Source organism: Rattus rattus, chromosome 9 (assembly GCF_011064425.1).
Source record: "Rattus rattus isolate New Zealand chromosome 9, Rrattus_CSIRO_v1, whole genome shotgun sequence".
Classification (NCBI taxonomy): domain Eukaryota; kingdom Metazoa; phylum Chordata; class Mammalia; order Rodentia; family Muridae; genus Rattus; species Rattus rattus.
Window position 1 is genome coordinate 71795948 of NC_046162.1, and position 27245 is coordinate 71823192.

Genomic DNA, 27245 nt, shown 5'->3' on the forward strand with positions numbered 1-27245 from the left:
ACCAAGAACCCAGGATGACAGTGGCCTTTAAGCAGAACCCAAAGGTGACTTCTGTAAGCTTGCCCCACCCCAGTTGCCCCCACAGTTGCTAGGGATACCTCCCAACCTCCCCATCCTTCTAGCCCTTGTTTCAAACCCAAACACTGTCACGTGCAGACTGCAGGTGAGTTGACTGAACACAGGGTCATTTTGTAATGACATGGTAGTGGGAGGGGCCATGGATGGGTAGGAAGACATCTGAAAGGAGGGTGGAAAAAGAAGTCTGTGTAAAGGTGTATGCCTGTGTGTGTGAGGGAGAGTATGTATGGGGGAGGGAGGGAGGATTGGAGAGGGCGATGCTGGGTGAACATGATCAAGGAACCATGGTATGTATATGAAAATCTCACAATGAAACTTACCATTTTGTTCACTAACTACACCCAGGGCTATGCAACCAGACTCAGCTATCAACGTGGGCTCATGGGATTTGAACTCAGGTCCTCGCGATTGTGCAGCAAGCACATTTACCCACTCTGCCATCGCTCTAATCTCTTCTTGTGTGCAGGTCTCTCATGACCCACAATGTCAGCCGTCTATTTACACACTCTGGCCATTGCATACTTTTCTTTCGCAGAGTGTCTGTCTAGTTGGGTGCCATTTATCTTAGAAGTCCCCCCTTCTTTTCCAGGGACAACAGGGTTATTCCATCCTCCAGCCCTTTTCACTAGGCGAGTGCCCTGTTGGCCGTGACTGACATTTTGGAGCATCTGGTGGATTTGACGGGCCAGGTGTGTTAGGATATAAAAGCCCATCACACGGGCACCGTCACAGTACTCTGACTGGTTGCCCTTGGGCCTTAGATCCGGTTCCTTTCACCAAGTAAGCAACATTTCTTGGCTCACGTACAAAATCCCTGGTTTCAACCTGACATCCAAGAGAGGAGACAAAATATTAGTCAGATTCCGGGATAGCGATTATAATTAAACTCTTCTCCTGGTAATGTGGGAGGTGCGTGTGGTACTGAATGGTGACTGTCACCTTCGGGGAATCTAAGGCCACCTAAGAGATAAGCCCCTGGACCCGTCTGTGGGAGATTGAATCAGGTTAGCTTGGGGGTTAATTGAAGTGAGAAGACCAGGCCTGAATGAGGTCCCAGCCACTTGAAGAAGAGAACGGGACGGACATCAGCATTTGCCACGTTCTTCCTGCTCACTGTGGAGACAATCTGTCCAGCAGCCTAGGTTCCCTACCTCCGTGTCTTCTCCACCATGATGAACTGTACTCCTTAAGCCACAACAAGCTCTTAGGTTTGCTTCTAGGCAGGAGACGTGTGTCTCATCAACAGGATGCATGCACAGCACAGCCCTTATTCTTCACGATTCCCCACCATCCTGGCTTCAGGATTAATTAGGCCATGACGGCATCTGTCCGTCAGGAAGACAGGCTTCCAGTGAAGATCCCATTGCCTTCCTGACTCGATGTGTACAAAGACAGCCATGTTCTTCCCTCCACACGGCCCTCGCCTTCCCCTGCAATCTCTCCAGCATCTAGCGGCTTTTGTAGGAGAGGGCCAAGCTTCTAGAAGTCCTCACCAAGGGTGCGTCGTCATCGGCTGACCCTGTTACTTAGCAGTCTCTCTTTCCCATTTCTCCTTCTTGTGCACCAACCTCTTCCTGATCTGTTGAGCAAGCCAATGCCATTTCCCAGATCCTCCTCAGAGTCAGCTCCATGCCCAGCGAAGCGTGGGTGGCTTTGTCAGAGCCTGCTGTCCAGGCAACAGGTGACAGAGAAAGTGTCAGACTCTCTGACCTAATTGCCTTTCTCCATGGATTCTCAGAGAATCTTCGTGGTCATTATTGATTTCTAGATACACAGAGATGATCCTCAGTCACTAGAAAATATTTTGCGGGACTGGGGAGATGGCTCAATGGGTAACATTGAGTTCGGGTTCCAGCAGCTGTATTAAAAGCCAGATATGGCTGTGAAGCCCACTAACTCTAATAATGATGGAGAGTGAAACAGGAGGACTGTGGGAACTCACTGGCCACAGCCAGGCTCCCAAGTTCAGTGAGAGAGCCTGTCTCAAGGAATAAGCTAGAGAGTGACAGATAGGGACCCTCCCCCCCACATCGTCCTCTGGCGCCCACACATGTCCCACCCTCGGACACACACGTGCATGTACACCAGGCTCACAAGAACTAAATATTGTGGAGTCTGGAGATGGAGTCAGTGATAAGAATACTTATGTATCAGGGCAAGATTCTGGAAACACACACATATACTTATGCACATGCACATACATATATGTATACATGCACATGCGTGTACACATACACATATGTCAGCTAATGCCATTCTAGATGCCAGGGCTGCAACAATGAACAAAAGAAAGGTCCCCACACTGTCAGGCCTTGCAGTCTAGTTGGGAAGAACAGAGAGTGCGCTGTAACTACAGTAGATCAGGATATTATTTTAGACTCTATGGTCTATATACAATATGTAAATAACATATCACACAATCAATATAGGGAGTGTCTTCATGGCTGCGTCATACACATGTGTATTTACAGATATGGGAAGAAAGAGAAAGAAGGCCATTGAAGAGTACTATTGTTTGTGTGTGTGAGACTTCCTCCTTACCTGCTATTTCATTCTGTCCCCACCTTAATACTCGAGAACATGTCAGAAGTACTGCTGCTGCCCCCCTCGGTCACCTCCATCCCTGACAACTGCCCCAGTGACATTCTAGTGGGCATGGGGCCAGTGGATTTGCCTCGGGCCTGAAGATACTGCTGATGTGAACAATTGGCTCCTTAAAGCTTCCGGCCTGCTGATGACATGGCCTAATGCGGTTCCAGCCCAGGCTTCCAAAGGCCTGTACCAGGCTAGCCCCTTTCCCTACACCCAATGCGAAAATCTCATTAAGATGGGAGCGATATTTATGTTCAGATTCAGGGAGCTTGGGTTCTACATAGTTTCTGCATGCGAAATTAAGGCAGACCTGCCTCTCACGGGAGAGGGCACTCTCGTCCGTAAACTCTGCCTTTCTGTGTTGCCGAATAACCACCTCAGTAAGGGCACAATGCGGGCTGGGAAGATGGCTCATGGGGCGCCACCTGAACACAGGTGAAAAACCAGACACAGTGTGCTTGTCTGCAGCTTTAGCCTTGTTACATTGAGATGGGAGGTAGAGACAGAATCCCCAGATGCTGTAGAGCCAACCCGGTATGCACAGCAGTGAAGAAGTGAGGAGGGGAATGGGTCAGCGTAGAGACAAAAACAGAGACTGTCACTGTATGTCCAGTTGAACAGGAGAGAGAGAGAGAGAGACAGACAGACAGACAGACAGACACACACAGAGAGAGAGACAGAGACACAGAGAGAGGGAGAGGGAGAGACGGAGAGGGAGACAGACAGAGAGAGAGAGAGAGACAGAGACAGAGAGCATGTGAGTGTGTGCTCATGCACACACACAAACAAACACACACACCACTCACACGCGTGAACAAATGCAGACAGAGTGTTTGAAGTCTGTGAGGAGCATGGACAAAAGCATCTAAGGACTGTGAGGCAGAGGCAGAGGCAGTGTCACCCACACAGCACGTTTTCACATTCCACAGTGTAGCGTTGCTAGGGCGCCAGGCTGTTAAGACAGGCCATTATAAGGGTCCATCCTGGCCCATGTGTGAAGCAAGGACTTAATTCACTCTGCCTTCCTAGAAAAGAGCCCCTTCTTTCCCATCTGGTAGTGACTTTGAGTGACAGACTTTCTCTCAGAATTATGGGCTATGTGACAGTGTACATCATTTAAGTGACAACAGTGGCAGGGACTAATTTAATTCCATTTTCCTTTCAGGCCCCGCTAAATCATCCCTGCAGGGAAAGATAAATTTCACCTTCTCAGACCAGAACGATTCAAATAACGATGTGTTCTGGGGAAGCCGGGGCTGAAAGAAAGTCTGTTAGCGGGCTTAACAGTGCTTTAATGGCGCTGCGTTAGTCAGCTCTGTCGCCATAATCAAATACCCGAGGTAATGAACTTATAAAGAGTAAAGGGTTTTTGTAGCTCACAGTGTTAGAGGTTCTGGAACATGGTGGAGTGGGCCAAGCATCCGTGAGATGCCAAGTGTCAGTAGGGGAGGGGGCAGCATACGTCAGGAACTAAAAAGAAGAAGAGAGGGCTAGGGTTCCACATTCCCTGCCACAAAAGCTCCCCCTCCACCTCCCACCCAATAACCTAGCCTCCTCTCCTTGAACCACTTTTGACTTTTCCCAATAGCACCCCCCTGGGGACCAGGCCTTCAACACTAGTGCCTTTATGTGGGACTTTTTTGTGTATTTTTTTTTAAATATAGAAGTTGCTTTGTCCCAGAGAATTCATGGATTCACGCCAGAAAAGGACCTCAGATCCCTGTATAAATGATTGGGAGCCACCATGTGGTGGCTGGGAGTTGAACTCAGGGCCTCTGGAAGAGTAGCCAGTGTTCTTAAGCGCTGAGCCATCTCTCCAGCCCTTGGGGAGAGTCTTTTGATATCTGTCCTAGTTTCTTTTCACGTCACTGTGGTATAATTCTCTGACAGAAGCGGTTTGAGAAGGCTTCCAACCTGCAGCCCACCATGGTGGATGAGTCAAGGCAGCGGGAACTTGAAGCATTAGCCACATCCCATCCGTAGAAAACAAAGACCATAAGCTACTACTTGGCTCATTTTCTCCATTTTATACAGTCCAGGGTTCCTGGAAGGCATTGGTGCCAGCCATGGTGGTCATGTCTTCCCTAGTGTACTCAAGAGAATCCTTTCCAGGTAGGCCCAAGACCGGCTGACAGTTGACACTAACCACCATAGCATCCAGACTGTAGCAAACACATCTCAGAGCTTGTCACCAATGCCCCTGCCTTTAACCCGGTAAATGACTTAGACCAGGATCTTCTAATGGGTTGAGGGAGAACATTAACATGGAGTTGTAACTTCACCTTGACCGAATGATTATGGTTTTTTTTTAGGGCCCCATGTTGAAAAAAATAACTGATGATGTCACTCCCTGACGTCTATGAGGAGTTGTTGGGTGAATAGTAAAAATTAAAACTAGACTGTGGCATCCTGGCTGTTGGTAGAATTCGTCAGTCTCAATGAGAATGGAAACTGGCTGATGGTTTTAGTCTTCCTCCCACAGTGTGATGGATGCTTAGGACGGTCGTTCTGCAGGGTTCTAGGATGCTACAAGGGCTGGGTTAAGTGCACTGTTCCAGGGTAGATGTGAGAGGAACACCCAGTAGATTTGAGGATACGTAAAATGAACACGGAACCGTTTCCTACAAGAGGACGGTGGTGAACAGGCCCAGGGCTGTAGGGAGATGCTCTTCCTTTGTCTAAGCTCAAAAGTTCTTTGTTCAACCCTGTTCATTAAAAGGATCAGAAGAGCTCTGAGGCAGTAGCTCAGATGGTGGGATGCATACCTAACATGCTCAAAGCCCTGGGTGTCGTCCCCAGCGACACATAAACCAGGCATGGAGCACACATCTGCAGCCCTCTCACTGCACCGGCCGAGGGAGGAAAACCAGAAATTCAAGGTCATCTGGGATAAGATAGTGAGTTCAAAGCCAGCCTGGAGTATTTGAGAATTTATCTTTAAAAAAAAAAAAAGTCACCAGAAAATGCTCCTATGACTAGAACCCACACGTCCCTCTACTGTTCACTGGTCCTGTGCTCTCGGTACAAACAAGGAGCCCAGAGGAAGTCTGGCTCACGTGATTGACGGCAAGCAAGCCAGCGGGATTTCCCTACTCCGCATCAACCTCAGTTGCACTCCAGCGCCAGCCAGCGTCTGATGGACTCAGCCATCAGCAGAAACTATAAAAAGCCCCTGTCAGGGAGCAGCCATCCTTTGAGAAGTGTGAATGCAAGGTAATGAGCGGCTTCTGCAGGGACAATTTTATAGGAGCGAGAAATCCGAGTTCGAGCAGACTTAGGCAACGAGAAGAACGAGAAGGCATCTGCTCCCCCTTCACAGGACACCTGAGAGCAAAGCCCACCACAGCCGTCACTCACACAGCTTGGAGAGAGCTTGGGGTTGGGTTTTTTTTTTTTAACCTTTATTTGTTTGAACCCTAATAAACATCCCAGAACTTTGAGTGCGGTCTGGCAAGCTATTGAAAACACACATTTGTCTTTTTCAAATGTTAAGTTCTGGATTCTCTCAAGAGGGAGGGGGGAGGGGGGGGACTGGAGAGGACATTCCGGCTCTGCTTGTCACTCATGTTCCACATCAGAGAAGGGAATTTCGAGGGCTTGTATTAGTTACCTTTCTTGTTGCCATGGAGAAATACCTGTCAAGTGATTGAAGGAAGAAATGGTTTACTCTGGTTCACGGTGTTGCCGGTACCGTCCTTCATGGTGGAGAAGGCCAGGCAGCAGAGTGGGCAGCGGATGGCCGCATGGTGTCCGCCATGGGAAGCACAGGGTTGGATGATGGTGCTGAGCTTGCAGATTCCTTTCCTTTCAATCCAGGATCCCACCGGTGGGATAGTGCTACCCACATTAAAGTGGATCTCTCCTCCTCCTCCTCCTCCTCCTCGGTTAAGCCTCTCCAGAAACCACACACACAAACACACACTCGCACACTCACCCCAGACATATACATATGAGTGCGCGTGTGAACACATACACGCAAAGACGTATCTCCTAGATGACTCTGAATCCAGTCAGGTTGACAAGGCAGATTAACCATCATACGGCATTGTTAGCTTGAAGTTTTCATTTCTTAGTCATGCAGCTTGGTGCATACATGGTGGGTGTGTTGGGGGGAGAGGCCGTGGGAGAGTATGTGCGCATGAGTGTGGGAACCAACCTCAAATATCATTCCGTAGGATCTTTCCACCTTGGTTTTTTTTTTTTTTTTTTTTTTTTTTTTTTTTTTTGGTTCTTTTTTTCCGGAGCTGGGACTGAACCCAGGGCCTTGGGCTTCCTAGGCGAAGCGCCTACCACTGAGCTAAATCCCCAACCCTCCACCTTGGTTTTTGAGACAGGGCTTCCAGCCTGGAACTTGCTTATTAGGCCATTCCCAAGTGTCTGCCTGTCTCTGCCTCACCAGCGCTTGGATTTTAGCCATGCACCTGGGTTTCCCACATGGGTGTTGGGCATCAAACTCAGTTCTCACACTTCTCCACCCAGCACTCACGGGCTGACCCATCGCCTATTCCTTCAAACTGCTTCTTGGTATTCTTTGCGAACACGGAGGCCTAAGAAGCTGATGATGCATGATCTCCTCGACTCTGATCTAAAGGGGGAGGGGCTAGACAGCAGCATCCTAGGCCGAGCTATCCCAGTTAGTGCTGGGGAGAAATAAAATCAGGATGACTGGGGCTGGAGAGAGAGCTCTTCAGTTAACAGTGTTTACTGGTCTTCCGAGGACCAGAGTTTGGGTCCCAGCCTTCAAGTAAGGATGCTCATAATCACTAGAAACTTTAGCCCCATGGGATCTAGTGCCCTCTACTGTCCGCTGCAGGCACCTATTCACATCACACACACACACACACACACACACACACACACACACACACACACACACACACGTCCAAGAAAACTAGCAACTCCAGGAAATACCGCAGAGGTGGAGAAGGGAGGAGAGGCCACAGAACTTTAGCAATAGTGTCCAGGAAATCAAGTAAGGCCCAGACAGACTCTAACTACCTTTTTTTTTTTTCTTTCTTCCTTCTCCTCTTTCTCCTCCTCCTCTTCTTCTCCGCCCCCCCCCCTTCTTCTTCACCCTCTCCCTCTTCCTCTTTTTCTTTTTCAGCAAACTGCCTAGTTGGGCCAGAGCTGTTGTTCCCAAAATATTTTATGTGACCGAGAAGGCATGGAATTATTACCCATACACCATCACAGGTAAGTCCTCAGGACAGGTCAGCCGCCTGCGGCAAGCACAGGACTGGGCAGTAGTGGAATCTCAGAGTGGGGGCAGACTCTCTCCATGGGGCTCGTCCGAGGTCTTCCCATTAATGGGCCCCCTGTAGTTTGTCCACAAACAAGTTGATCAGTTGGGTTGTCACTGTTTTACAGTTTCTCTCTCCTCGCAGAGGATGTGGAAATTTTTAATGCCTTTTCTTATAATGCTCTCTGCTCTGAATATTGTATCAGGCACGGTACCCCCACCCACCGACCCTGCCCCAGATCCTGAAGTTTGTGTTGCAGCCCTCAGACACTTTGGGGTCTCAGGATCAGCATCTTTGCAAAGTTCTCTGTAATTGTTTAGAAAGAAAGAAAGAAAGAAAGAAAGAAAGAAAGAAAGAAAGAAAGAAAGGAAGGAAGGAAGGAAGGAAGGAAGGAAGAGAAAAAAAGAAAAAGAGAAAAATCACTGAAAAGATTTCCTATGTGGTTAATGAAATGTTCTACTGGAATTATTAGCCTTTCATTCTGTTTTTACAATGCCAACACTTGGGTTTTTAATTAGCCCCAAACCTATAGGCTAATTGAATCTTGTCTAACTGACCTGATTTGGCCAACCACAGGAATACCATGGAACACAGAGACCTTCAGTATTTACAGAAATCTAATTCTTGGAAGGTTTCTTTAGCTCACTTTTAATACTTAAAACTTATCAGGAACTGTTTTATCTGTACGGTTTGTTTTCTGTAGACCTGGTTTAACTCTTTTTTTTTTTTTCCCCTCCTTTTCTTTTCCCTCATTGCATCTGAACGTCTGGAATCAGAATACACGGTAAGTTCATTTAATTTTCAAAAATATTCTGCTTATGATCGGTGGGTTAATTGGAATCTTCTTCATATTTGTCTGATAGATGTAGTTATATTTTTAAAAAGAGGAATAATTCAGAATCAGAAATATTTAAATGCAGGCTATTATATAATTTTACATACATATAATTCAATAAGCTAAGTGTTCTTTTTCTTTTTAAGAATATTAATGTAATTCAAAGTACTTCAGTAGTCACTTTACGTAATTAACCTCGGCTTGCGATTCTTTATAAAGCCTGACTGCTTTAATGGTGAGAGTTCACTCTAATAAAAGGGTATCTCAAAATGTGGTATTAAAGACACTATCGCTTTTGGTGGTCGAAGGGGCTTATGCACGGAGGAGATGCATATGCAAATGACCATACGAGTGTTGGAGTGGTCTGCCACTTTTGCTTGACAAACTAATTGAACTCCTAACAGGCAGACTGACTGCCTTACTTGGCTTCCTGTTTGCTTACCAGCTTGCTGCTCTTGGCACACTCAGTCCGATTTCTGATACACCACGGGACTACCTGCCCCAGGATGGCTCCGCCCACAGTGGGCTGGGCTTTCCCACATCAATCACTAATCAAGACATTGGCAGATTCCGTGGAGCCCGAGTTACAGGCAATTTTGAGCCACCTGGTATGGGTGCTAGGACCAGTTATAGGTCCTGCAAGAGTTCACATCCCAGCCCAGATATCAGCTCCAAGTGAAGAGGTTGGCAGAGCAGAGTTTGTCTATAACCCCAGTACTGTGGGAGGTGGGGAGACAGGCAGATCCCTGACACTCACCGTCCAGGCCGAACCGATGAGCTTCTGGTTCGGGAAGAGACCTTGTCTCAAAAAATAAGGTGGAGAGCAAGCAAGGGAAGCAGCTAACATCAACCTTTGACCTCCACGTGCTTACTCATGAACATCTGAATACACATGCGCATTTAAACACACATACACAACCACACGGTGCACTCCCATAAAGATGGTGGACTTTGGAGTTTGGTTGAATCCTGTCTCCAGTGCCTCAGAATGGCCGCCCGGTGTGCCTCCGTTTCCTTGTTTGTCATTGGGGGAGCTCTCTCACTGTCTCATGAAGGGGTAGTGGTTATTCTGCTGAACCATTGAAATCTCAACCTAGGGCGGGGTGCAAGGCCAATGCTAGCACATGTTCGCTGGTCTCTGTAACATTGTAGCAGAAACGTCTGTGCTCCCAACGGACTCTACTTAGGAACAAACCTCATTGCCAATTAAGACAGCCTGGGCTCCAGCTATAGTCATGGAAGGACTGGGGAGTGAATATTTAAGGCTTTCCTTCTTCCCACTCTGAAAGATTGTGTCTTTCATTTGAGATGAAATCAATAGAGACCAAGAGATTCGTTACATTTAAAAGTGCATCAAAAAGCCAGGCCTGGTGGCCTAAGCCTTTAATCCCAGCACTTGGGAGGCACAGCCTTGATCTCTGTGAGTTCGAGGCCAGACAGTTTCACAGTGAAACTCTGTCTCAAAGTAAAACAAAAACAAAACACAACAATAAAAAAAAAAAAAACTGCACAAAGATAGTTATTTGTCTGGAACCTTAGAATTAAACCACCTTGACTTGGTCATGTAATGAATGTGATAGTTTTTTTTTAATTTTGTTTTTTGTGGGTCTTTTGTTTTGTTTTGTTTTGTCTGAGACAAGGTCTCACTATGTATCCCTTGCTGGCCTGAAACTTGTTTTGTAGACCAGGCTGGCCTTGAACAGAGAACCACCTACGAGCGTCTTAAAGGTGTCTACCACCATACCCACTCAGGATAGATAATTGTGACAGAGAAAGCAAGTCTGAATGATGTTTGATGATAGTGTGTCATTTCTAAAGAAATGTATGTATTCACTACTTTCTTATTGCTAGGACCAAAGAAGGAACTTGAGGAAGAAAGGGTTTACTTGGGTTCACAGCGAGAGGGAACACAGCCCATCATGAAGGGGAAGGCATGACCCCAGGAGTATGAAACTGCTTGGTTGAGTTGTATCCACTGTCAGAGTACAGAAAACAATGAATGCTGGCTTTCAGCTTTCTTTGTCCTTTTTAGTCCAGTTTAGGAGCCAGCCCATGGGTGCCGCCCACATTCGGGATAGACTATCCCACCCTTTTAGGTCCAGTCTAAGTCCTCTCTTACAGATCTGGAAATTAAATGCCAGTGCTTGACATTGCTGTCCTGTGCTGCCTAGAAGTCTTCCTATAGGATGCTTAGTTCCTCTTGAGGGCTTCTCGCTGGCTGGAACTTCAGCCAAGTCTCTGCTTCCCGCAGCTTTTCTGTAGCCCTAATGAGACATTCTTGTTCAAGGAAATTGGATGTGGGGGGCACCGTATTCAAAGAGGAAGCCCATCTTAGTTGTCCACTGCTACATCATGACTTTCTGTTTGACTCAACGTTTCCCTTGCTCCCCTATTATTCAGCCCCAAGTCTTTTGCAAATTTCTTTCTTCCTCAATTCTTTGGGTGATTGTCTCACTGTCTGAGGTCAGCAGGCATTCACGGGGCCAGCCAAGTATGCAAAGCGTCATGCTCAAGGGCACCACCGAGCTATCATTGCTCCCCTTAGTCATAACCTTAGTATTGTCAGCAAGTCCTGGGGTCTTCTAGAGGTCAGAGGGGACTCAGCTAGCCTCAGACGTGTCCCGAGAGACTGCATAAGCAGCACGCTGAACTGCCTGTTGACTCAGTGTGGGACTAGAGGGAAGAAGCAATGATGATTTGGGGGAATTCGGGCTAAGGAGACACTGAAACAGGAAATGAAGACCCTCGACCTCTAGATTGGAGCTTTGAGTTCAGAGACAGTCTGTGGGGTGCAGGTGATGGGAAAGGGTAGGGTGCAACAGGCCAAAGTTGATTCACAGTGCTAGGAGGTAAGGCTGTTAAACTTATTAAGTGAAAGTACAAACTGTAGTTATGTTTGAATTTTCAGAATACACACACACACACACACACACACACAAACTTACGGTGTCAGTATGTCCTACATGTATGGGACATAGTCTAAGCAGTCTGGTACAACTGATCATAGGGACTGAAGTATGATTGATAATTAGGCCACAAGGACTGAGACATCTAAAGTCAGGTGTGGTGGGTCACAGCTTTAATCCCAAAACTCGGGAGTCAGATCCAGGCAGATCTCTGAGGATGAAGCCATTTGTCTATGTAATAGGATTCTGTCAATCAATCAATCAATCAATCAATCAATAAAATGGGAAAGAAAAAAACAGCACACCAAAAAAACCAACCAAACCGAGACCTGGACCAGGGAGACAAAGAAATGCTAGTGTCTGTCCCAGGAACCTAGCTTGCATCTGCCGTGGCACAGTCCCTGCAAGGCCAGGCAGTGGCTCACAGAAACCCCTGGAAAGCCTGTCCTGTCTCAGTCAGGATTGGTAAAGGTGGTAAGATGGACATTTGGGGACTGTTAAATGTGACAGACGGACACATGGCCGTCAGGATTCTTCTTAAGAGAAAATGGACGTGCTGTTGTGGAGGGGTGATTTGCACGTGAGGGTGTGTGTGAATGCCATAGCTCGTGCGTAGAAGCCAGAAAATAATTTCCAGGGCTTGGCTCTCTCATTCCATTCTGGGTCCTGGGATCTAACAGGGGTCATCAGACTTGCCTGGCAAGTGCTTTCTATCCATTGAGCCATCTCCAAAGGCCAATATTTCTTCTCTTTTTTCCTTTCTTTTTTAAACCCCTGCCTCCACGTGAGTGCTGGAATTACAGATAGGCATCCCCGTGCCCAGTTAATTCAGTACTGGGGCTTAAACCCAGGGCTTCACCGATGCTTGCCAAGTAATTTACCAGCTGAACTCTCCCAGCTTTTTTGTTGATGACACTGAGTTTGAGGGCTTCTTGTTACTGCCATCCATTTCTTTGTTTTTTAAGACAAGGTCTCATGCGTCCCAGGCTGGCCTCAAACTCAGTACATAGCCAAGGATAGCCTGTCAGTACTTCAGTGGAGACCTGTGTTGCATGTAAATGTTATGATTGGAACATATATGGTCTAAGTGAAATATAGGAACGTGTCTGACAGATAGCGGCCTTACAGTAACCTAGGGGAGAGCAGAACTCCCTCGGCAGACGCCATGTTGTAGCTTGGCCACTAGGATGAATTGCCTATTTAAAACAACAGATATTTATTTTTTGCCATTCCTGGGAATTGGAAGTCCAAGATTAAGATGGCTGCCAGCTCTCTTCCTAGGGTGGGCTTTCTTCCTGGTTTACAAATAGTAAGCATCTCTCCACGTCCTAACATGGGCGGTCGAGAAAGCACGCTTTCTGTTCTCTCCTTATAAGGAACAAATTCCATCTCGGGGACTCCATCCTTCTGATCGTATCTGATCCTATGTCTCCCTTAAAGTCCCAGCTGTAAATGCTACCACACTGGGAGTTAGGGCTTTGACCTTGAAGCAGAGATAGGACAATTCCGTGGGTAGCATGCTGATTTAGGTGCCCATGGGTAGGCACTGCCATGCAGGTCAGAAAGCTGCAAAATGCCAGCTCAGTGTCTACGTTTAGTCTCCATAGGGAAACCATGTTGTTGCTGATGAGCCTGCGTTTATTTTCCATTCCAAAATAAGCCTGCTTTTCTTTCCGTCTCCCTGGCCACTGGGGATCTGAAATGTTCTCTCCGGCTCCAGGTGCACTCCCGCAGGCCTGCACAGCACATCCTGCAGCCACCACCCACGGTTTGGGCTGGGCCGGGTTCTCACGCTCCCTGCCCACCCTGTACTCTGAACACGGTTGAACACTCCGGGACGGCTGGCTGGCGGATGCTCTCAATTTGCCTTCCTTTCTCCCGACGACAACGCTGTCTAATTGAGCTCTTTATCCCCCGTCCTTTCATCTTCGCTCCCTCTCTTTTTTGATGTCTCTCTCAAGTTCAAGATTTCCTGTCCTACATCCCAAAGCAAAATCTCTCCCAAGAACGCCATGAGGTCTCTTTCTTTGAAAGGCAGCCCCTGGGGCCCTACAAACTCCAAGCCAGTGTTCCTGCACATTATCAGTCACCCAGTGCTGTAGTAAGTTCCCCCCAGGAGTTCTCTGTGACCATCCAGCCTGTCCACCTGAACCTTAACCTGCCTTTACTGGTGACGAAACCCAGACAGGGGGACTTTCCATGTGGGGTCATTCAGGGGTCAACTTGATCCCGGTTATCAAGAAATAAACGCTTTTCCATCACCGGGAGTGAATTATGTAGAGACGTCACTTGTTCAGGAAGTGGAAAAATATCCTTAACTTGATTATGGGGGGAGGAGGATCTTAATTACACACTACACCAAGAACAGTGTGACAACGTTCTTCCAGACAGGAGACCGTTTAGCCAGCCCTTCAGAACCCCAAGCTCTTCTAAAGTTTATCGGGTCCCAGAGGAAGGTACCAAAGACACTGGCTGCCATCTGCAGCAGTCACGTAGGGTTTTTTATTCTAGAACTGCAATAGGAAGATAAAGAAAAACCACGACACAAGCCAACAGTGTCAAGCCCCCTGGGTTACGCTCCTATAGGAGAAGAGTTCCTCCCTTCCTATAGGAAGCTGAAGTTTGTAATGTCCATGACAGTGGCCTACAGCGTCCAGTGCGTCCGTCCATATTGGTGCTGTAACCACACCCCTCCATCCAATCAACTTTTCAGTGAGAGCCCATAGGAGAGGTCACGGTAAATGGCGTGCCTTCATATTCATGTAGCTCAAACTGACCTTGAACTGGCAATGTAGTTTAAGGGGGGGTCCTGAGCTTCTGACCTCCTGCCTGAGCTCACAGGTGAACATCACCACGTCCAGTCAATGCAGCACTGCAGGTTAGACCCAGCACCTTGTGCGTGCTAAGCAAACACTGAAGCTCTGGCCCTAGACACACCTGCCCGGCCGTTAAAATAGCAGCTGTTCCACAGAAAAGATCCAACTGTGAGGGACAGTCTACTCTTCCTCATGTTGATGACTCAGATGAAAGGGGACGACCACATTCTAATAACTAAGGAGAACCAAATGACTCTTGGGATCCCCAAGCTGTGTTGTGTCTCTGTGAGGCTTAGGGCTTGGCGTAGACAAACCCTACACAGGTGAGGAAGGGATGGCCACAGCTGAGAGAGTCTGTCACCAGTCACTCAAGGAGAACACAGGCTCTCCTCCCCAGGAATGGCACCATGGAGACAGATCCCTCCCACACCTGCCTTGGAGTCCCAGCCAAAGTGTCATGTAAACTACTAAATTACATAATGACAGAACCAGGGACAAGGCTGGGGAAGGACGTGTTTATTATACCAGACCTCGAGGACTGGCTGGCTTGTTTGGAAGGAAATTAGAGAACCATCTGGCCCGCTGTGGAAGCGAAAAGAATGAAGGTCTCCAAAGCGTCCGTTCTCCAGGGTCACGGAGACATGAGCTGATGGGGAAAATTACTTTCGTCTCTCCTTCACAGTTAACCCTGACTCTCCAGTGCTGTGCACAGTTTTGGATAAACAAGCAAAATGTCCCCCTTTTAGGAATAGGACCACATAGGGGCTCACCATGGCAGGCCTTACAGCACTTGAGAGACTGAGGTAGCCTGGGCTACTGTTGTAGTTTGAATACAGTGTCCCCCAAATGGTTCTATTTGGGAACAACCTTTAGAAGGTGGGCCCATCTGGCAGAAGTGGGTCACCGGATGTAGACCTCTAAATGTTATACCCAGCCCCTGCCATGACCTCTCTCTGCATCCCACCCCCCGACTATGTGAACAGTCTGTGCTGTAGGCTCCTGCCACCATCCTTTGAACTGTTCTGCCTGCCATGCCTTCTTCTCCGTGGCAGACTGAGCCTTCTAAAACCGGGAGCCAAGCAAGAGAAGTCTCTCCCGTGAATCGTTTCTGTGGGCACTTTACCACGGCAATGCGAAAGTCACTAAGGCAAGCAGCTACAGAAAGAGGAGACCTTGTCTCAAAAACAGGAAAAGAAAAATATATGAGGAGGAGAACATAGAAGAGGAGAAGGAAGAACCCAGCAAAGGAGGAGGAAGAAGCAGGAGAGGAGGGAACAAATGGGCTGTAGATGCAGACATTAGAGTCCATGCTGAGGAAGGATCCCTCTAGTCAACGGCATTGATAAGCAAGATGGCGGTGGGCGCAGAACTGAAGACTGACCTTTACAGATAAGATAATACTGAACACACAAGTCATGGCATGAAACAGATGTCATAAATAGAATCAGATTTCTCCTGCAAACGTCCTGAGAGGCTCAGAGACTCTAGGTGGAAACAGACCCATTCAGAGTGACAAGTAAAGATGATGGGGAGAGGATCACATGGTGGTGGCTCACAGCTCTAGTCCCAGCACTCCGGAGGCTGAGGAAGAGCGTCATGAGTTCAAGGTTAGCTTGGGGTACATAGTTACATGGCTATGAACACCATTGCAGGAGTGGCTACAGAGGGGGCACTTGCCTTAAAAAAACGAGACCCTCAAAAAACAACCAAAATAGAAAGGCAGACAACTAATTAGGTAAGATAAGAGATGAATGGGCTTCTTTTTTCTTTTTTAATTATTTAGTCTATGTGTATGAGTACACTGTAGCTGTCTTCAAACACACCAGAAGAGGTAATCAGATCCCATTACAGATGGTTGTGAGCCACCATGTGGTTGCTGGGAGTTGAACTCAGGACCTCTGGAAGAGTAGTCAGTGCTCTTAACCGCTGAGCCATCTCTCAAGCCCATGAACGGGCTTCTTTGTACTGAAAGCTCTTACAGCCTTTGGTTCAAAGGGACTTGCAATTTCTTACACTCCTACATTTATTTATTTACCTTTTTCAAGGACTTTGGGGGTTTCTAGAAGCTTCCCTTGGAGCTACATTACTGCTACATAGGCTGCTGGATCAGATCTAACCAAGTAGACATTGCCTTCTCCGTTTCAGTAAGCTAATATGATGATTACTGCTTACATACCAAGGCATTTGTTTTTGTTTTTGTTTTGTTTTTAAAGAGTGCCCAGCAATATTGAAATGTTTTGGTATTGTTAGATTCAGGTGGTATGGATTCTGGATAGATTTCTTTTTAAGCACATCAATGCATTAAGTCACTCAGAACAGGTAGCATTGGGTTGAAATGCGAGCTCTGTGCATTCAGATGTTACTGTGTTAGCTTCCCAGTGTCGTGACAAAATACTTGAGACAGATTGACTCGCAGAAGAGGGAGGTAAAGGTTTGACTTAGTTCTCATTTTTGGAGATTTCAGCCTTGTCACTTTGGTCCTGTGGTAAGATCGTACATCACATTAGGCATGTGTGGATCAGAGGAAAATGTCTCGCTTCATAGCCCAGGACACAAAAAGAAGGAGAGAAACCAGGGTCGCACTCTCCCCTTTAACCTGCAGTTACCTCCAGTCACACTGCTAGTGGGCAAGCCTTTAATGCTAGGTCTTTTAGGGACATAGGAAAGATAGTTGTGAGGATCAGCCAGCTGGAAAGCGTAAGTTTCCCACAAGCCATGGCCCTGGGTAGGCCTCCCAGTCTCCCAGTCCAGCAACCAGCTACCCATTGCCTCGAAAGTAGGAGCCTTGAGCAGCTAATTCTGTGACTTGCAAGCCCAGAGAGAAAATTCATTCAGCCATGGGGCAGGGGCAGATGATAAAACACAGTATCTGCTACAATGGTGTAGAAACTTCTGTGTTGCTCATTCAGGAAGACAAAACACGGGACAGTCATGGTTCTTTTTTTTGGAGCTGGGGACGGAACCCAGAGCCTTTCGCTTCCTAGGCAAGCGCTCTACCACTGAGCTAAATCCCCAACCCTTGACATTTATTTCTTTGTGAGTACGTGCTATGGCACATAGATAGCATCTCGAGACCATAGGACGGCTTGCAGCAGTTGGTTCTCTCCTTCCACCGTATGGGTCCTGGGGCTTGAACTTGGTCCGTCTTCAAGTGGCACCTGTACCCGCTGAGCTCTCTCTAGCCCCGGAAAAAAAAAAAATGCTTTAAAGGACTCCTCTGCATATTGTTTTATTAGGAAATAGGTCTTTTCTTCTCTGCTTACTTTCACCTTGATGATATGAAATTGGGGGGGGTTGTTAATTTTTGTGTGTTTGTGTGCACGTGCTCCAGCATGTGTGTGAGCATGCACGTGGGTGTGAGTGCATGTGTGAGTGTGTGTCAGTCTCCATGTTATTCCCTCGAGACAGAGTCTCTCTCTGAACTTTGACTCTGGGCTTGTAACTTAGAAACCTCAGTGACGGGTTGGGGATTTAGCTCAGTGGTAGAGCGCTTGCCTAGCAAGCACAAGGCCCTGGGTTCGGTCCCCAGCTCCGAAAAAAAGAAAAAAAAAAAAGAAACCTCAGTGACTGTTCTGTCTGTCCCTACAGTGCTGGCGTTACAAGTGTGCAGGGAACCACATCTGGCGTTTACGTGAACGCTAGGGATTTGAACTCAGCTCTTCGTTCTTGCATCCAAGTACTTTGAGCCATTACCAGCCGCTTTGTACCGTCTTAAGGTCTCCTACCTACTGTGCCTGTATTTGAGGACTCATTGTAGCTCTTTCCTATCTGTTATTTATTTACACACAGTCTGGGGCTCGTGGGGCTGGTCAGCCTATCTCCTTAAATCCTTGCCTTGCCTCTACTGCGTGCAGCGGTCAGTGCGCATGCGTGCCCTGTGCATGCTATGCCCTCTGCTACGACAAGCCTAGCTTCAGATCGTATGAGCCTGAATCTCATTTCCCTGCCCTAGAAGTGCCAAGAGCAGCTCGTGCTCCATTCAGAAAGCTTGCTTTCATTCATGCATTTAGCTCCATCTCCCTCCTGCCCTTGCTCCTCCAGTGAGTTACTTATCCTGTGCCTGAGAGAGGACGGCGAGAGGCTCCATCAATGACTGAATTAATGAATGAAGGGAGCCGTGTGCAGGGTGCGGCTGGCGGTGATGCAGAAAGCCCAAAGTGTATTTCCTTGCCGTGGGCTGGGATACAGGCAGCTGTTTCCAGCTCTTTCCGGCTCGTACTCGCTTCCTCTCACCCTCCTCCACTTCTTTCAGACCCCACCATTCTTCTTGGCCACGTGCATCTTCCTGTGTGGTGTATATTTGGGGAGTCACTCTGATTCATCCTCTCCTCATTTCTATGCGATTCTTTGTCTCATCCTCTCTGCTTTACGAGTCTTTCACTTATTTTTTTTTCCCACTTGAGTTCTGAAGATGCTTTTCCAGAACTATCTTCTCTGCAGTCCCCTCCCAGCTACCCTTTCAGCATGACCACAGACCCTATGTAGGGGCAGTCAGTCATACATGGCCCTCAGAAGCCAGACAGCATGATTGTGGAGAACCTGAGTAGATGAAGCCCAAGGGACCACGGGACTCCTTAGGACTCATATTTTAAAGTGTGTGTTCTAAAGAATTCCAAACACAGATGAGAAATTTTTTTTTTTTTTTTTTTTTTTTTTTTTCAGAGCTAAAGGGCCTCAATTCCTAGGCAAGCGCTGTACCACTGAGCTAAATCCCCAACCCCCAGATGAGAAATTCTTATTTTACCTCCTAAGGCAAAATTTCTGTCAGCATAGAGTGCTAACACATACACACACACACACACACACACACACACACACACACACACAGAGAGAGAGAGAGAGAGAGAATAAATAAATGTAAAAGGCTGAAGTCAGTACTTGAAGAAGCCTAGAGAAGTATGTACCACTGGAAATAAAGAAAGAGGCTAGGCGGTAGTGCACCTTTAATCCCAGCACTCAGGAGGCAGAGGCAGGCAGATCTCTTTGAGTTTGAGGCCAGCCTGGTCTACGCAGCTAGTTCCAGGACAGCCAGGACTATGTAGAGTCTTTAAAAAAGAAAAAGAAAACATATAATTGAAGATAAAGATATTTGAAGTGGGGGGGGTTGGGGATTTAGCTCAGTGGTAGAGTGCTTGCCTAGCAAGTGCAAGGCCCTGGGTTCGGTCCCCAGCCCCGAAAAGAAAAAAAAGATATTTGAAATGGGATATTACCTTAAGATCTATATCTCAAAGCCAGACACAGTGCCTTATACCTGGAATCCTAGCACTTGAGAGGCAAGACTGAGGCCAGCCTAGCTGTGTTGAGTTCCAAGCCAACCAGGTTGGGAGAGGAGGGGAGGAGAGGATTAGCAAATGAAAAAAAGGAGGGGAGAAAGTTGGGAAGAAAATGTTTGGGAGGTGGGGCTATAGGTCCTATAAGTACTTGCCATCTAAGGGTGGGGCCTTGAGGTCGAATCTCATCACCCACTCGAAAGCCTGGCAATTCATAAAAGGTACGTTGATAATTCTCACAGTGGGGAAGCAGAGGCCGGTAGCTTCCCGAGGCTCACTGGGACTCACTAGCCAGCTAGCCTAGCCTACTTTGTGAGCTCCAGACATGTGAGAGACCAGGCCTCAAAATACAGTGGACAGTTCCTGAAGAAAGACACCTAAGGGTCACCACAGTCCTCCACATAGGTACACACATAGCCATAGGGAGGGAGAAGAGAGAGGAGAGATGGAAATAGAAGGGAGGGGGAGGGGAGAGGGAGAGAGAGAGAGAGAGAGAGAGAGAGAGAGAGAGAGAGAGAGAGAGAGAGAGCTAAAGACAATAAAAATGAAAGCTACCTGTCTATATGCCCACTGTCCCCACATCCAAGCTGCAGGCCTCCTCTTACCTTGTAAGCAACACTAACTTTTCGTTCTGACTATCACCTCTGGCCTCGGCATCCAGGAAAGAAGACTGTAAACCCCTTACCTGGTACCTGGTCTCACTCATGCTCTACAACATTCTAGATGTGAGTCTCCTGTTGGTGAAAAGACTAACAGTTTTATTAATGACTCAGTCTCAAGTTGAAGTTCCCTGTCTGGCTTGGACAACATTAATTGACAATGTATACAATATATCCAGTACCCAGCAATTGTTACCGTGGTCAGGGGACTCCTTTAGAAGGACAATCCTGAGTCCTTGTGGAGTTTCGTGTGTGTTGATACACATCATAGTCTGTCAGGACAAGATAGCAAGAAACAAATTGGACTCCAGATAAGAGTTAAAGGAAATGCTCTCTTAAAGTCTATAAATACTTCCTGACCCTGAGAGAGACTTCTCGAATCTCTTGACTCCCTGTTAAAGGTCTGATCTCGGATAGGAGAAGATTTGGGTGGGGACTGAAGAGACTGTTTGAATTAAGGCCCTTCTTGGGGAAATGGGAGGCTCAGAAGTTCAGGGTCATCCTTGGCTTCACAGTAAATTCCATGTCAGCCTGGGTTACATGAGGCACTGTCTCAAAAAAAAAAAAAAATTACAGTAAATCAATCTGATTTGAATTCTATTGAGCTACTACACCCCTTCCTGATCCTTTCTTATTCTTAATGTCCTGGTTAAGGGTGACATGTGAGAGTTGGGTACCAATTGAATGAGTGCATCTCAAACCTGCCACTCACATGCTTTCTTTAGGTGCATAACGGTTGCTAGTTATGCTATGTAGCCCTGCGAGTCAAAGTGCACAAAGGTTATAAGAATTTGGGGGAGGTTTTGCATGTAGTAGCTACCGGACACACTGAGAAGTTGAGCAATACCAGCTGTAGCCCCCACTTGCCCAAACGTTGGGCCCTCACTTAATTCTAAAGAAGCCACCTAATAGAGTGATGGGTATATATGTTTTACCCAGAGAGGCAGGCAACCTGCGTTGAGGCTCAACCCCTCACTTGTTTGCCTTTCACTCTGGGCACACTGCTGGGCCTTGCTGGACACTTGCTGCTTTGTCAAGTTGGGCTTAGATGGGGACTAAGGAATTATTAAATGAGTTCAAGGATGTCAGTTATTCCTTCAGACAATGAGGATATGGACATCAGAACCTTCACACTTCTGGTGGCCTTTGGAGTCACCTGACTGATTAATCATAGAGTAACTTGGCTGTATAGTCCAGAATTTCCATACTAGGTATCTACTCAAGAGAAATGAAAACCCATGCCCACACAGAAACTGGTGCAAGAGTACCCACAATGCCACTGTTTATAACAGCCAACAGGTAGGAGCAAGGAAAATGGGTATTACACATCTGTGCGACTATATTCCCAGCACTCGAGATGGAAGCATACAATGATAAATTCAGGCCAGCAACTGATGAGTGGAGAAATAAACTGTGGTATATCCATATAGTGGAATACAACTGTGCCAGGAAAAAGGATGAAGCACCGTTACATGGTGCCACGTGAAAGAGACTAAACACAAAGGCCACACGGTCTGCTCGATCTGTATGAGTTGATTAAGCTTAGAGACCATGGGGGAGCAGCAACTTGTTGTATGTTGCTCGAGGGAGGCAGGAACTAGCAAATGACTGCTCTTAGGTGCAGAGTTTCTCTAAAGATGATGAAGCCATCTTGAAATTAGATGTGGTTGCACAACTCAAGACATACTAAGCATCATTAACAAGTGTCCCTACTATGCACCCATTATATTAAGGAAGTTAGTTTCTTCTTTCAGTGCTGTGGATGGAAGCCAGGGTGTCACACGTGCTAAGCATGTGCTCTACCACCTCGCACTAACCATAGGCTGTACTGCCTCATACATGCTAGTCACACACACGCTGCGAACATGCTAACCGTGGGCTCTACCACTTCAGCCTCTGGGGGGCGGGGGGACCTATCTAGCGGAAAGTCATCAGAGAAAGACCTAGAAGCTGTGTTTCTCAGGACCAGCAGATGAGTCTCCATTATCTAGTGATAGAAATAAGATGGGTAACATGGAGAATCTTAATTGTACTTTTTGCTAGAAAGTGCCTAAGCTTACAGCTTGTCAGCTGTAGGCCACATGCCAGAGGAATATTGCATCCTCGATGTCAGTCTTTGAAGTGATTGGTCTCCGTGGTCCCAGAAATTTGGCCAGTCCCTGCTTCTGAAGACCAAGGGCCCTGGAGACCCTTGGACCTGTCCCCTTGGCTACTATACTCTTGCTGTCCCAGAGGTGGTATCCACATCAAGAGTTTCCCCGTACCCCTCAGGTAGCCTCCGACATTCCCTTGAGTACTTGCCCCCTTCCTCTTTAAGACTTCAGTTTGCTTACATTTAGTTTTGTTCTCATAAGTGTTTCTTATCGCCATAGCAACCCTAATCAATCACAGGACCAAAAATAGCTCTTTCGTTTCTTCCAAAGCGTGTCTGTAGTGAATTGGGAGCGCAGCTCCACCTTGCAATCGGTACAAGCTGCTCGCATTTCCCGACAGTGAACCTGGGAGGACTCATGTCTGGAAATTATTCTTGCAGAGGCCCAGACGCCTCACATCTCCCTCCCTACCTCATCGCCTCTCAAAACTTCAAATAGGTTGTTTTTTTTTTTTTCCCCAGTGTTCAACAGAGAATCATCCCCTCTGCTGGAGATTTTGCCAGTACTGTATGATCATGTTTCAATGGGAGGCTTAACTCAGTAGATTCTAATGGAATGGCTTGCCAATTAACCATACACAGATAAGACACACTAAGCCAGTGGTGGCAGGGAGCAGATGGTGAGGACCCCAGTACCATTCTTCTTGGGGAAAAATGGAAGATGCGATGATGAGACAGCATGTGTCCTGTTGCCTTGGTTTCTTGATGGCCCTGGTACTGTGTTTTGAAGACGAAAGGCGCTCAGGAGTCAATGCTTGGAAGCAGAATCTTCACAGGTGACTCCTGGGGTTGCTACATTTTTTTTTCAATGCTATATTGTAACTTCTTTGAGCCTCGAGTTTAGTAAACTGAGTGAACTGGTAGTGGCCATATTAGTCCTTACATATAGGAGGCAGAAAGGCCCCTGGTAGGACTTTTGTTTCTCTGCCTGAAGTGGTCAGCGGGTAGAATGCAAACCGAAAGAGGAGGCAGGAAAATGGGGCTTCCTATCCGCAGTGCCAGTTCAGGCCACCATTCATGTAATGGGAAGGACCAGTCAGTCAGGTGTTCAGCCTGTGGTAACTACTCCAGCGAGTCCGACTTCCATCTTGTTCTCTCCCATGTTCATAGTGCCAGGCCTCTCTCCACTCCAGCCCTGTGAGCTCATCCGGCTGCTCTGGGAGTTCCGTAGATAGGGGTACAGGGACTTGGCCAACGCCACTCCAAGCCTCTTCCACAGAATCTGCCTAGCCTCAGACATCTCCACTGTCCCTTTGCTGAATAACTGTGATTCTGGCACCAGCTCTGTGAACGGTTGGGGACATTTAAACTGAAACTGAGGGAAGGCATTGGCCGAGTATCACCAAGTTCATAAACAAAAACCCCGAGGCTCGAACGAACGTCTCTTTCCCTCCAGACACGGATCTTGTTTCTAACAAAAGACCATCCTTCCTCCATGAGTGCAAGATGCACACTTCTGGGTTTGGCCAGCAGCTGGGGGCAAGCTTCTTGGTGTCAGTGGGCCATACGCAGTGGACATTGACAGAGCCCTTGTAGGTCGGATGACTGTAAGTTGGGAGGAGCGTGAGGTCCCCTGGGTGTGTTCAAACCTCCAAGTGCATGACACTTCTGTGGATGAGGGCCCGATGGACCATCTGGAAAGGAGCAGTGGGCAGGCTCTTCCGTTGCCATGGGGCAGACGGCCCACAAAACTCAGCAAGTGCAACCATCATCAGTTATATTATTTTGCCATCTCCGTGGGATTAGGAATGTCTGCCTAGGTTTGCTGAGTTGAAATAGAAGCGTCATGGCTTGCATTTCATCGAGCCTTCTGGGTTCCCCTCTGCTCTCCGTCCTTTCCTTCCCTGTGACTGAAGGACCGAGTTCACACTCTACTCAAGGCTTTACTCCAAGCTTTAGGAAGCTGAGGCAGTGAGGTTAGCGTGGAATCCTTCGTGAAATCCTGTCCAAATGAACGGGGAAGCAAGCAAACACATTTAGCCTTCGGTACACTGATTCATTCTCAGGACTGTGGATCAGAGACCCCCGCAGGGATGTCTGAACTCTTGACAAAACAAAAAACAAAAACCTTTTGACAGTACAGAGTGACATTGTCATCTGAGTTGAGCCACATTCATATCTATCCTGGGATGCATGCAGCCTGTGGGCCAGAGGTAGGACACATCTCCCCAGAAATCATCCACTGAAGCCCAGCCAGCCTCCTTGTGTCCTCAGAATGGAAGAACAAGTGTCTGTGCCTCTGAGGCCATCTCAGAACTCTGCCCACCATGACTTTAGAGTCTTGACTTTGTGGTGTAGGTCACTTGATGCACTCTGTACTCCCAAATGACTCTTAGAAATCTCCCAGATCTGTTAGACTCATACCTGTTATGCTATAGATAATGGTTTGTCCACTGGTATCTCTCGTCTCACAGCGGGTCCAGGTATGGTGGTATCAGGGTCCCTGACATCCTTTCCCTTGTGACACGTCCCTCAGTGACCTGGAGCCCTTCTCATTCAAGGAAACGTGTCCATGTTTTTAGGAAATGATGCAAATTTTGAGAGAGTCCAGGGTTGGTAGGTGAAGGTCTATCCTCTTTCCCCCTCCCCCCTGAATCTGTCTAGTGGTATAGTCTTAGCTGTGGAAAAATATTAAATCATAGGAAGTAGTTATTAAGGTAAGTTGAATATGCAGTCAGTATTCTGTGGAGACGTATGTATGCCATCCCCAGTAGCAGTAGGACTTCACAAGGAAGTAAAATCATGTCAGAGGTCATCATTTGGCTGGAAGGCTGACACGGGCAGGAAGATATGGTGGGACAGGCAGACCGGTGTCAGTCATTCAGAAGTGGTGACTGAGATGGTCTTCGGCTTGGATTTCCTTGGGAGAACCGTGCACACAATGCCTGGCAGCTAGAGGTGGTGAGATTGGGGACCGGGCCCAAATTATGCTGCTCCTTCCATCCATGGCTCAGAACTCTTACTGCAGTACTGGGGAGGCCGGCCTGGGCTGTGCAATGAGTTTACGGCTGCTCTAAGTAACTCAGTGAGCCCCTGTGTCAAATGGGAAGTAAGACGTGGCCTGGTGGGGCCAGCAGGATGGCTCAGAGGATAAAGATACCTGTGGCCATCTTAGTGACATGAATTAGATCCCTAGGCATGGGTAAAAAGATAGAATCAATTCCCCCAAGTTATCCTCTAACCCCCATATCGATAGCTCAGGGTAGAGTGAATTCTTGGCATACGTAAGGCCCTGGGTTGCATCCCCAATTCTAGAAAAGAAGAGGAATGTCTGGAGAAATGTGATGAAGAACGTGTTTTGCTCATGCAGACAACCCAAGCTGTTCACCCTGGGCAGCTCACAGCCACCTTTGACACCAACTCGAGGGGTTTCACTATTATCTCCTGGCTCCCTTAGACACTGCACTTACGTGCACACCTGTGTGCACATCACACACACACACACACACACACACACACACACACACACACACAGAGGACTTTTAGAAAGTTAAAATATCTTGTTTAAAAAGAGAAAGGAAAAAAGGGGAAGAGAAGAGGGGGGACACAGATAGGAAAGTTATGTGACAGAGTTATACACCCGGAGCCAAGATTGCCTGGGTCCATTGGAAGCTGGAGGAGCCCAGGACAGCTTCTCTGGTGCTGGAGGAGGGAGTGTGGTCCTGTCCATACCTGGATTCAAGCTTTCCAGCCTCCAGAGATGGGCAATGACAAATATCTGTTGTTTGAAGCCACCAAGTTCTTGACAATTCATTTTAATGTCTCTAGGAAGTCAGAGCACATTGAGGGAACCTTCATGCTCAGCTCAGACCTCTGGGTTTCATGAGTCTGTGGGCCCGGGAGTGGGTGGCCCATGGCAGCTGGAGATGTGGGAAGTTGGAATTAGAGGTGTTGGTTTGGGAAGTAGCTTCACAAAGTGTCCGCAGGAAAAGCAGAAGCGGTTGAGTTGGGGGGGTGGGGGTTGCTGGATCGGGGAGAGGAAGAGGGTGATGGGACAGCTTAAATCGGGGTGCAGGGGCGTGGAGGCTGCAAAGCCAGCTGCCGTGCAGAGTGGCGGAATTGTGTGGGCCATACGGCCGGTAAGGGGATCTCTAGGGTGTCGCTGGAAAGGCGATGCTGGGTCAGAAATGCTTTGGGTTTCTCTTCTCCATCCCAGACTGCACCAGGTGAGGAGAGAGAAGCCAAAGGGGAGCCTCTGACATTCGATGGCGAAGACAGAGAGAGGGGGTTGGTTATAGATGAGCAAAAAGCCGTCAAAAAGCTCGGTGTTTGTAAGACTAGCACAGTGCAGCCTGGAGAAATGAAGGCTCAAAGATGAAAACTTGTTCTGCAAGCACGGGGGTTGGAGAGGGGAGCGTGCGTTTGCATCCTAGCACCTGGGGGGCAAGCTAGGTGAGCAGTACTGGGAAGTCTAAGCTCCAGGTCCAGAGAAAGTAGAGAGAAGTAGAAAAAAACCCTCCTCTGGCCCCTGTGTGCACACAAGTACACACACACACACACACACACACACACCCTAGATGGGGCTCCTTAGGCCCTCATCCTCCTCTTGCTGCCTTGCTGAGGGCCGATGCACCTGCAGCCCTCTTGCAGGCAGAGTTGCCATTCCGATCGGGATAACCTCCTCCTCCACTGCAGACTGCAGCACCTGCACATCTGCATACAAGCTGTTTTGCATTTTGTATTTGGGTTTGAAACCC

At 47.7% G+C, this 27245-nt stretch overlaps 1 protein-coding gene across 2 annotated transcripts in view; it reads left to right on the forward strand.

Moving 5' to 3' along the window:
* Positions 1-27245, forward strand: part of Pitpnc1 (phosphatidylinositol transfer protein cytoplasmic 1) — a 263465-nt gene that overhangs the window by 144763 nt on the left and 91457 nt on the right. For both annotated transcript variants that reach the window (XM_032913822.1, XM_032913823.1), the window contains exons 3-4: positions 7775-7863; positions 8687-8694. In XM_032913822.1, the coding sequence (XP_032769713.1) occupies positions 7775-7863; positions 8687-8694 (97 nt within the window). The remainder of the gene's footprint in view (positions 1-7774; positions 7864-8686; positions 8695-27245) is intronic.